This window comes from Sus scrofa, chromosome 12 (genome assembly GCF_054392235.1).
Source record: "Sus scrofa isolate SSC_HxYL_T2T_F1_AM1 chromosome 12, Sscrofa_HxYL_maternal_Yorkshire_Landrace_v2.0, whole genome shotgun sequence".
In the NCBI taxonomy this organism is placed as follows: Eukaryota; Metazoa; Chordata; class Mammalia; order Artiodactyla; family Suidae; genus Sus; species Sus scrofa.
In genome coordinates, this window is record NC_139394.1 from 2,243,980 (window position 1) to 2,254,738 (window position 10,759).

Below are 10,759 nucleotides of genomic sequence, written 5' to 3' on the forward strand. Positions count from 1 at the left end.
TGGGGTTCAGGACACAGGCTTATAACCTGGGCTGTTGGTGGCTTCAGGCATTGGGGTCTTCTCTAAGCCCCAGTGAGGCTCAGTCTGGACCCCCACCAGACTGAGGCCCCACGGGAGACCCGGACCCCCCTGCTCTTTCCTAGGGAGAGAGTCTTGCGTGGCCTGTGGCACTGCCGGGGTAAGTCTTCCCTCGTGCCAAAGGGAGTCGCTGCACAGGAAACTAAAAGACGGATGGAGAAGCGGGGGAGGGAACCACATACAGTAAAGCTGAAATTCAGTGTTAGCCAAACATCCGCACACTCACAAGAGCCGGAACCAAAGGCCTGGCCACTGCACAGACCGGCCCGGCAGGAGTGCAAAGCGCCTCCCGCCAGCCGTCCTCAGCGTCAGGGCAGCTTCAGGGCTCCGTGCCCTCCCAGCCTTGGCAGGAGGCATCACGACCCATGGTTTGTACAACCTACCTGCTTGGGGTCTGGAGAGCTCACGTCCGAGACCTTGGTCAGGGCTGCATCCTCTTTCCTTCTTTTGCTTGCAGAGGGGCTAGCAGCCTCTAGCTCGTGGGATGTGCCGTCTGCAGCATCCATAAAACCCTCCGAGGCAGCTCCCTGTTGAAACAGGACCCCTTTCAGACAGGGCAGGGTGCCTCTAACGCAGGCGCAGGCAAATTCGCCCTCCCGTGAAGGCAGAGCCCACCCCCCAGCTCCCAGGAATCCAGGCTCAGCAGGTGGAGGGGCCCAAGCGTAGGGACCCCAAGAAAGGGCCTGCAAGTGCTGGCACACCCACCTCCCGTGTGTGCAAGACCCAGGCCTGCTTCCCTAAACTCCACTGCAACCCCTGAGCCAGCGCCTCCACAAAGATGCAGCTGCGAGGATGCTGCTGGAAGGAGCGGGCGGCCCGGCACCTGAGACCAGGCCTCCAGGGCTCTCGGGAATTGGGGGGCGGGGCGGGTGGTGCACCCAGGCCAACCCCAGGGGACAGCATGCTGGCCCCATGCCATCCCCCTCCCTCCCGCCTCCTGCTTTGTCTAAGAAAACAGGGAGGCCCAGAGGGGCTCCCTAATGTGCCCCAGGACACCAAATGGGACAGGGCAGGGCAGGGCAGATAGGCCCAAAGCCAAGGCTGGGCTCCTGGCTGCAGGTGCCAAGGATGAGAAGAAACCCGTGAGGCCCTTGAGCATGGGCTGGGGAGGAGGGGCACCCGCACCTCCCAGATGGGGCCTCATGGCCAGCACTGCCCTCCGGGCACCGCCGCTGCCTGCATGTGGGGGAGGACAGACACTCGGCAGGGAAAGGGGAGGGGTGTTCTCCAAGGGGTACTCGGATGGCCCAACAGGGAAGCCGGGTCAGGGCACAGGTAGTCTAGGTGCGAAGCCTGCCTGGTCAGCGCCAGGTCCCCCGGCTCCATCCCCTCGAAGCAGGACGCTGAGGACAGGACAGAGAACACACTGGAAGGAACCACAGGTGGGTGGGCACCTTCGACCCAACTGGCCCCACCCCATCCCCTGCTCCTCTTCCTGGGGGTGGGCGTGCAGGGGTGGGGGCTATTGCACGGGAGAATGAACCCCTCGGCCTTGAGAGGAAGCAAGAAGCAGCAAAGCCACCCAGTCAGTCAGCATCCCAGGCCACCAAGACAAGGGCGGGCAGGGAGCTCCCCACGGCCCCGTGGCCCCAGCACCCCGGCACCCGCCCATGACTACAGGGGAAGGACCCCTCGCTCAGCGACTGGGATGAGGTGGCCCAGCCGAGCTGGGTTCTGGCCATTCCCCTTGGTCCCCTGCACGTCACCCCACCCCTGGTGGAATGTCACAGCCTCGCCTGTAGGCCCTTCTGACAACACGCACGCCACTCTCTACGATTATGTATGGTCACCGGAGGGGCCAGGGGCGTCCCCGTGAGCCCCACCCCCGCCCCGGCCTTCTATGTGCGCTGCACCCAGCTTCCTCTCCTGCAGGGCAGGCGCGCTTCCAGGCTCCTTTCTACATCCTGCTCTACGACAGTTCTACGCGTCTTCCTGCGCCGAGGTGATGGTCATAACGCAACCTAAAGGGAACCGCCTTCGAGTGCACAACTCGGGGCTGAGGGGCTGCACGGCCAACCCTGCCATCTCATTCCAACGGTCCCTCGGGCGCACTTGGTGCCCGGCCCCTGGGGAGCTCCAGACATTTGCGTGCATTTCTCTAGATTCCTTGCCAATCATGGGAGCTGTTTCAAAATCTCACTGCCCGGAGGAACCTTCTCCAGCCTTTCACCCCAGGCTTCTGCTAGTGACCCCAGCTGGACCCTTCCCCCCGGGGGCAGCAGTGTCCCATCTGCCTTCCGGGCTCATGAGGGACACCCCGGCGCAAGTGCCTCTCCCCCCTCAGAGTCAGTGCCGAGGAAGGTGCAGAGAGGCGAGGGCCTGCTGCCACTCCTCCGGGAAGCCCAGACAGGTCTCCACAGCTCCTCAGAGACGGGTCTGCTCGGCCCCCCAGGACCAGAGCCCACATGGGAACGTCAGGACCAGGCTGCCCTCCTCAGACCCCGGGCACTCAGAGGGGAGGGCGCAACTGAGCTGGAGCACCGCTAAGCTCCCCGACCGGGTGAAGCCCCCTTCTCCTGATTCTGCACCTGTCTGGATACTGCAAACCCTGTGCGATGCAGGGTTCCAGCGAAGTTTACCCTGAGAGTTCGGCTCACTTTGGGGGGGTTTCTCCACGGGACAGGCCCTCAGAGCCCTTCTCTGCCACTGCTGTTGACAGGACCCTACTATACACCACTCTTTTATCCGTTTATTTATCTAATCGGTTAAATCCTTGACAGAAATAACCGCTGGAGGCCACAGTACTTTCTGCCATAGGATACAAATGATACTCCCCCGGGGAGAATATTCAGATGGACTCAGCACTTGGCCATGAACCACTAAGGCTGCGAGAAGACCCTCTACTCAAACCTCACATGCACCTGCCTAGCTGGGGTCCCACCACTTCCCTCTCACCTGCAGGGAGAAACTGGCCCCATCGCTGCAAATGATGGCTTTTCATCAATGCTTTAGTTTGACAGGTTTATATAAAACCTCGTGGCTCTTTTGATTTTGAGTATTTGATTTCAGAAGTGGGACAATGATACCTGTAATGGCCATTTCTGTCTTCTCTATCGCGGACTGTGTCTGCCGTGGCCCGTCTTCCTATTGGGGAGATTACTGTTTTCTACCCGATGTCTAAGAGCTCTTTTTTTTTTTTGTCTTTTTGTCTTTTTAGGGCCGCAGCCACAGCATATGGAGGTTCCCAGGTTAGCAGCTGAATCAGAGCTGTTGCTGCCGGCCTGCACCACAGCCACAGCCACGCCAGATCCGAGCCGCATCTGCATTCTACACCACAGCTCAGGGCAACGCTGGATCCCCAACCCACTGAGCAAGGCCAGGGACGGAACCCACAACCTCATGGTTCCTAGTTGAATTCGTTAACCACTGAGCCACGACGGGAACTCCTCTAAGGACTTTTGACATGTTGTGGTAACTCATTCTTTGCTAAAAGATAAGACCATCAGGTCACTATGAATCTCCAGGTATTTTTCCTAAATTGTTTGCCCTTCATTTGTATTTATCACATGAGCTTTTTTAGTTCTCTGAAGACTTTGTCTCTGGAGTCAGTACACCCACATCTTTTGTTTGGATTTCCTCTCCTTTGCTTTAATGACTGGTAACATCTTTTCCATCTGCGGTCAGATAGACACTTAGGTACTTTTTCTCCACTGTTTTTGGAGACGTGAGGGTCCTTCTTGTGTAGTCACTGCTTTAATGAACGCCTTTGTCACGTATTTTTGCTCATCTTGTACAGCAACTCCCACTCAAGGCTTTTCTTCTTCACGATTTTCTTGGTTAGTCTTGCCCTCTTTTTCCTCCAAATGAGACTTAAACTTAATCAAGGTTAAAAAAAAAAAAAGAAAAGAAAAGAAAAAAGAAGCCCTAATCCTGCTGGGCTCAATGGTATTTTCAATCACAGTGTCACATACACTTCCCTCCTAAAGGCGGGTGTTCCTTGATACTCACGCTAAAATTTACTCCAACGTGGCCCAGGCTCGGCGCCGGCCTCCTGCGCTGGAGAGGATTACTGTCCGAGGGGAAGGGCACACCTGCACACATGTGCGCACACTGCACCACCCCCACACTCACGCATGCGTATACCACACCCCCCCCACACGTGCACACACACAACGGGCCATGACACTACCAGCTGCGGCACCTCCCACCCGGCCTGACCACAGGAACAACTGAGGACCAGATAGGTAACCAGCCCCAACCAGAGACGCGCCCCTCTCGGTCCTGCTACAAACCCGGGAACAGAGCCGCGTCTGGGGCTGGACGGGCTGGACTAGCGCACGGTGGGGGGGCGCCCCCCCAGCACCGTCCCTGTGAGCCTCCCCTGGCTCCTGCCTGGTCATTGACTCTGGGGACGCACTCCCGGCTCCAACCCTTACAGGGAGACAAGACAGCGTGGCTTCCCCTTCAAGGAACAGCATCCGGCTGGCCAGCAGCATTTCCCAAGCGCCCCCCTTTCCCCAGAGGCACCTCAGGGCCTGCCTGGTCATGCAAAAGGCCCGAGAAGAGCCAGACACCCTCACGGCAGAAGCTCAGGAGCCCAGAGCCAGCTTCTGGAAGACACGACATGTGGGAGGGAGAGGGAGGGGGCGGGACGGGGACCCCAGGGCCCTGCGATGGCTCAGGCATGGAAGGGTGAGCTCTGCCGCAGCCCAGGGCGTGAGGCGAGGCTGTCCTGGCGAGGAGGCCATGGGCCTTGATGGGACGGCAGCCGGAGGTGGTGGCCTTGCGGAGCCACCCCCCAGACCCGCCTCCCGGGGCCCGGCACTCACCCTCTGGATCTGCAAGGAGGCGTCCGAACAGTGCTCGTCTGGGTTTTCTTGCCCGTTGCCTGGGCCCAGGGACGAGAAAGGGCTGCTGTCCATCAGCTCCCGTCCGCATTCCGCGCCTCCCTCCGGGGCCGAGGGCGCCGTGAGCTTGTTCTCAGAAGCTGCAAAGGCAGACAGATGGGTCGCATCTCGCAGATGCGTGTGAACGTCAAGAAAGAAAACCTGGGCCCTCCCAGGAGCGAGGTCCCCATCAGCCGCTCCCTGCTCGAGGCCCTGCCCCGGCTGCAGTGAGGCGAGCCGGCTGCAACTTCTGCTGTCAGGTGGGCGAGAGGGACCAGGGACCCTGGCCCCAGCCCAGCAGGTCCAGGGCCTCCCGGTCAGCTCAGCCAGGACCCTGCTGGCTCAGCGGCACCTCAGCCTACAGAGTCCTGCTGCCCAGTCCTTGCCCCCCACAGCAGCCCCACTCTCCCCTCAGGGGGCAGGCGCGCCCTGTTCCCAGAGCCCCTCCTGGCAGAGCCCAGGGCCCTCCCAGCGCCTCCATCCGTGTACCCTGGGGGCTGCTCGGCCTCCAGAATCACCGGCTTAGAGTCAAGACTCCGCACAGCACTGAGGGCCTGATACGGTGGCCCCTCCCATGGGGAACCCTCCAAGGGTCTGTTGTCAAAACTAGGTCTCAAGGCCCCACCACAACAGACACACACACTCCAGATGGTTTTCTGCCTGGAACCCTCCTCGGCCTGATCCCCAAGGCCCCAGGCCCCCGAGGGGAGGGGGTGCACCTTCCCAAAGTCCCTCCCACTCCCCTTGCCCAGTGCCCAGTCGAGTTGTACCACCGCCCTCCTCCTCTGCAGGTGCTGGAAGGCAGGGACAGTGGCCTTGTGCTCCTTGGACGCCCCCGGTGCCTCGAACATACAAGCCCCTAGGGAACCATTCGCTAGATGATTTTAATCAGTGGGACTCAGAACTACTAGCAAATACATTAAACATCTACAAACACATTATGAACCTCAAGGCCAAAGCACTAAATAAAGCTGGGAGGATACTGGTAACACTCAACAGCCCAGGGCCGCTGTCCTTGGGTGATAAACTGGAGCCTTCCGACCTCCCCTCCCTTCCACCAGCCTCCACTGTGGGCCACGCCCCCCCACTAGCCCGCTCCACTCAGAACCTGGCATCTCCCCAGCCGCAGTGATTGGCAGAACAGCAGGTTTCAGGGTGGCTACTCGGGTTTCCAACCCATCAACCCCTTCCTCCCAGTCAGACAAATGGAGCTGATGCCTGGGAACTGCTGGACCAGTCTGCCTCCTTGACGACAAAGCAGGGATGCTGGGACCTGAGAAAGATGCAGAGTTGTGTGCATCTCTGTGTGACCCACTCAGTCTGGACATGCGTATGTGGGCCCAGGGCACTTCTCCTGCAGAGAAGGCAGGGAGCTGGGTTCCGGTCATCTCCAACACAGACAAGCTCAAGGCCCTGAAAATCAATGGTAATCTGGGGGGCGGGGCAGGAGCTTCCTGGAGCTCCCTGGTGGTGGCAGTTAAGGACATGGGGTTGTCACTGCTGTGGCTCAGGTTTGATCCCTGGCCAGGAATGTGTGCACATGCCACAGGCCAAAAACAACCCCCCCAAAAAAGGAGGGGGTAGTGAGAATGGAATCTAAGAGGTACCATTTCCAGCCATCCAATGGCCCAAAGCTGGACAGAGTGTGCTGGAAATGAAACCCCAAAGACCCTGCAGCCTGCACGTGGGGGGTGGAGAAGCCTTGGGGAGAAGGGGGCTTTGGCCCTAGGAACTTGTCCTCCAGAAAGACCGGCCTTGGGGGCAGGTCCCTTGCCAGCACCAGGCCCAGCTGAGGGCATCTGTGGCGGAACGACAGGAGTTTATAAGTCAGGGCTGGCTGCGCGGCAGAGCTGAGGCCGGCCTCAGCTAGAGGCCACGGAGCGGTGCCACAGGAAGGTGCTTGCGCGCCAGCCTACAGAAACACACGTGCGTGTGTGCTCGCTTTCACGAGGCGGAAGTATCTGGAAGGGGCCACACCAGTCAACGGCGCAGTGTTAGCGGAGGCGGTGAAGGGCTGGGGCCGGGGGTGAGCTCAGGGGCCTCTGGGGGTTTTATATCCTCCTGGACCAGGTGGATCTTTGGCTTCAGCACGGACTACGTCTACGGTCATCGGACTTGAGAGCAAAGTGGCTGGATTCTGTAAGAGCAAAACCTCACTTGTATCTACAGCCACCCTGTGTCCAGCTCAGGCCCCCAGCCTGGCGCAGACGCCCGGACAGGCTCAGGGGACAGCACTCTGGGCCCCGGTGCTTCCCCCAGGACTGTGGCTGAATCAGAGTAAATTCCTGTCTCTGCTGGAACGAGGGCTCACCAGGCACCGTGGGCAGCAGGACCTCCCTGCAGCAGGTGTGCCTGCAGGTAAGAGACACACTGGCATCCCCTTCAGACAGACCCCCTCATCCAGGCAACGGCTGATTAGCGCAGGAAGGGGGGAGGAGGGCAGGGACCCCAGAGGCAACCCCAAATCATCGCTAGGACTTAGCAGCTAGACCTACTGGCCCTGGGAGCCCTCCCCTAGCGGACCAGACGAACACCACCCTTGCTCTACCATCAGGCTGTACCAACATCGCCCCTGGCAGAGCCCGCCACGCTGCACCTGTGCCCAGGGTGGCCTGGAACTCTCCGCACACTCCGCTTTCACGCTCTTAGCCACACGGCCTCCCACTCCCTGCCCAGGCCCAGATGTCCTGGCGCCTCCAGACAGCTGCGCTGCAGCCTCGCCTGACACCACAGACCCTGGGTCCCAAGGGACCGGCCCCGCCCGCAGTATCGGAGGGAGCCCAGCATCCAGGATGCCCAGAGCGCATGGGCTGGGCCGCCTGGCAGACCTATGAGGGGCCGAAAGGTGGAGATAATCTGCCCAACAGTTCGACCCAAGTCTCCCAACATTCTGGTTTCAGTTTCCATTCCTGTAAACGGAGCGACTCAGCCAGGGTATGAGGAAGCCGGCAAGAAGCGGTGGCAGGCGGGGTGAGGGCTGCACCCTAAACCCTGACCCTTGGGAGTGAAGCGTGCGATGGTCAGGACGGCAACCATGCAACACGGAGCCTCAGTCCTTCTCTGTGACCCGCACTGAATGGCCAGGGCCCTACCTGCACCTCACCCAGGGACAAGTAAGGGACTGTCCCCAGTGACCCAGCCATAAGGACAATGGCCCTGTCCAGGCCTCACTGTGCTCACGGAAAACAAATGGAGTGCCCAGAAGCCAGCCAACCCCCAACATCCGTCAAAATCTTTGCCCCCAGGGCTGGCAGAGATGCCAAGCATCTCAGAGGTGCAGGCTGTCCACTCTGGCAGTGACCATGCCCTGCTAAGGGCTGGGGGCCCTGGTGTGACCTCTAACCTGGTATCTGGAGAGAGCTCCCCTGGAGAGCCGTCTTGCCTGCTTGCCCCACCTGTCTGAACACGCAGGACCCTTGAAGGTGACCAGGTGTTCTCAGACGTGGCTTTATTCCCTGTCCCCCTGGCAAACATGTCAGTTGCTCTCAGCAGCCCTGTGAAAGCCCCTCATACAAATTTAAAGGGGGGGCAGGGGGGAGAGACCCCTTCCCAAAGGATGCACCAGGCACAGGACTTGGAGTTCTCAGAGGAAACGAATCCGACTAGCATCCATGAGGACACAGGCTCCAGCCCTGGCCTTGCTCAGTGGGTTAAGGACCTGGTGTTGCCGTGAGCTGCGGTGTAGGTCGCAGACACAGCTCAGATCGATTCAACCCCTAGCCTGGGAACCTCCATGTGCTGGGTGAGGCCCTAAAAAGACCAAAAAAAAAAAAAAAAAAGATCACTGGGCGTAGGACTTGAGACTCAAATGAGGCCCTGATTTTAGGCCAGCCAGAAGGACCTAGACAGGGAGAGGAAAAATTCCCTGACAGCGCTGAGGCCAGGAAGACCTCAGGGGCAGCTTCCTTTCAGGGCAGTGGCTCCAGCTCCTGAGTTCAAAATTCTGTCTCTTCCAGCTACTAGCTGTGTGACTGTGGGTGAGTTACTCCATCTCTCTGTGCTTCACTCTTGGCATCTGGAAAATGGGGGGAAACGCTAACTCCCCCCTCAATGTTTAGCACAGCACTGGGCACATCAGGTCAACTGATTGGTTTTAGGTGTGTTTTTAGTCTCTGAGGCCCCAAAGCACCCCCACCCTCCCCGCAAGGTCCTGGAGTCAGGCAGATGTTCTAGTGACCAGGGCAAGGAGTCCTGGCAGGTGGAAAATCCTGCCCGGACACCAAGAGCTCCGCCACACCACAATTCAATCAACACGTGGACCGCGAATCAATGACGAGAGCAGATACTCACTGCCCACCAAGCGTGGGACTCTGTGACAACCCCCCTCGAGTCCAAAGTGTTTCGGAGGAAAAGGTAGAGCCCTCAGGTTTGACTCTCAGCCCGAGTTTCTACCGAAGGGTTCGCAGCAAAAGAAAATCAAGAAAAACCCAGCAACAAAAAGCAGCCACCTCTCCACACCTCCTACAGTCCAAAGCAAGCTTCCTTAACAGGAGCGCTTCATGCAAATGCAGCAGGGACAGGACAGAGCAAGGGACCGGGAGGCGGCTGTCCCAGCCCTGACTCAAAATGCTCCTTCTTTGGTTCATTCAGCAATCGGTTCTTGAGCACCTACTGTGTTCCAAGCACCGTACAGGAGACTAGTGACCGAGCAGTGAACTAGAGAGGAAAGACCCCTGAAGCCCCATCATGGTGTGAGCCAAGCGCTACCGGCCAGGGGCAGTGCGATTGGGAGGAAAGGGGGGAGCAGCAGCTTTCCACCGGGCAGTTACAATGGGCCTCCAGACAGGAGGAGACAACTGAGCAAAAACTGGGAGGAGGGGGCGGGAGAGCTCTGCTGCCTCTGCAGAAAGGTGGGTTCTGGGCACAGGGAACAGGAAGTGCAAAGGTCCTGTGGTCAGAGCAGGCCTAGTGTATACTGGAAGGGGTGGGGAGACAGCCCGAGGTCCTGGACACTGAGAGAATCAAGGACCCACCAGTCAGCAGGTGAAGCCCACCTGACAGTTCCTCCTTCATGCATCCACTGGCTGCCTCTCATGGGAAGGGGCCAGCAAGCTGTGGGGACCCCCTGCCCCCCACCTGGGCTGGGGATGCCACTTCCAGGAAACATCCTCTGAAATCCTCTAAGGCCCCTCAGCTCAGTCCAACACCTCCCATTCCCAATGAGGAAGGGAAACTCCAAGTTCTCATTAAGAAATGAAACTGAGGATTTCCTGTTGTGGCTCAGCCGTGAAAGAACCCGACTAGCATCCATGAGGATGCGGGTTTGATCCCCGGCCTTGCTCAGTGGGTTAGGGATCCGGCGTTGCCGTGAGCTGTGGTGTAGCCAGCAGCTGTAGTTCTGATCCGACCCCTAGCCTGGGAACCGCCATGTGCCACCAGTGCAGCCCTAAAAAGATAAAAAGACCAAAAAAATTAAAAATAAAAATAAGAAATGAAACTGAAAGTCTTTGAAAAGTGATAGAGCTCTCCAGCAAAGAGCCAGATCAAACTATGTATCTAAGAAAAGGGCTTCTTCTAGAAAGAGTTTTTTAGCCATAGAAGACCTCACTCTGCTAGCCTAGGCTGCCTCCTGGCCAGGGTCTCCTTGTCTAGGGAAGCTGGCCGAACTGAGCTGACTGCCACCCCGCCACCCCCCTGAGCCCCCAGCACCCCCAGGGTCTTACCTGCGCCAGGGGCTGCAGGAAGCAGCTTGTGTCCACACTGGCTGCAGAACTTCGCAACTACGTCTTTGGAGAGGTGCTGGCAGGAAGGACACCGCATACCGCCAGGGAGGGAGGGTGTTTCCTGAGGCTGGCAGATGCCCCCGCAGATCTGGAGGCAAGAGTCCCAAGACAGCCAGCTTTATACCCAGCCTC

The 10,759-nt window shown here is 58.9% G+C and overlaps 1 protein-coding gene and 1 long non-coding RNA gene across 2 annotated transcripts in view; both read right to left on the minus strand.

Moving 5' to 3' along the window:
• RNF213 (ring finger protein 213) overlaps nucleotides 1–10,759 on the minus strand; it is a 119,564-nt gene extending 108,805 nt beyond the window's left edge. The window contains 3 exon segments of the mRNA NM_001444554.1: nucleotides 462–605; nucleotides 4,848–5,005; nucleotides 10,568–10,759. Of these exon segments, the coding sequence (NP_001431483.1) occupies nucleotides 462–605; nucleotides 4,848–5,005; nucleotides 10,568–10,664 (399 nt within the window). The 5' untranslated portion in view covers nucleotides 10,665–10,759.
• Nucleotides 3,847–4,111, minus strand: LOC146397975 (uncharacterized). The gene is made up of 2 exons (XR_014820600.1): nucleotides 4,027–4,111; nucleotides 3,847–3,893 (listed from the first exon to the last, which is right to left on the minus strand). It is a non-coding gene; the product is annotated as an uncharacterized LOC146397975 (long non-coding RNA).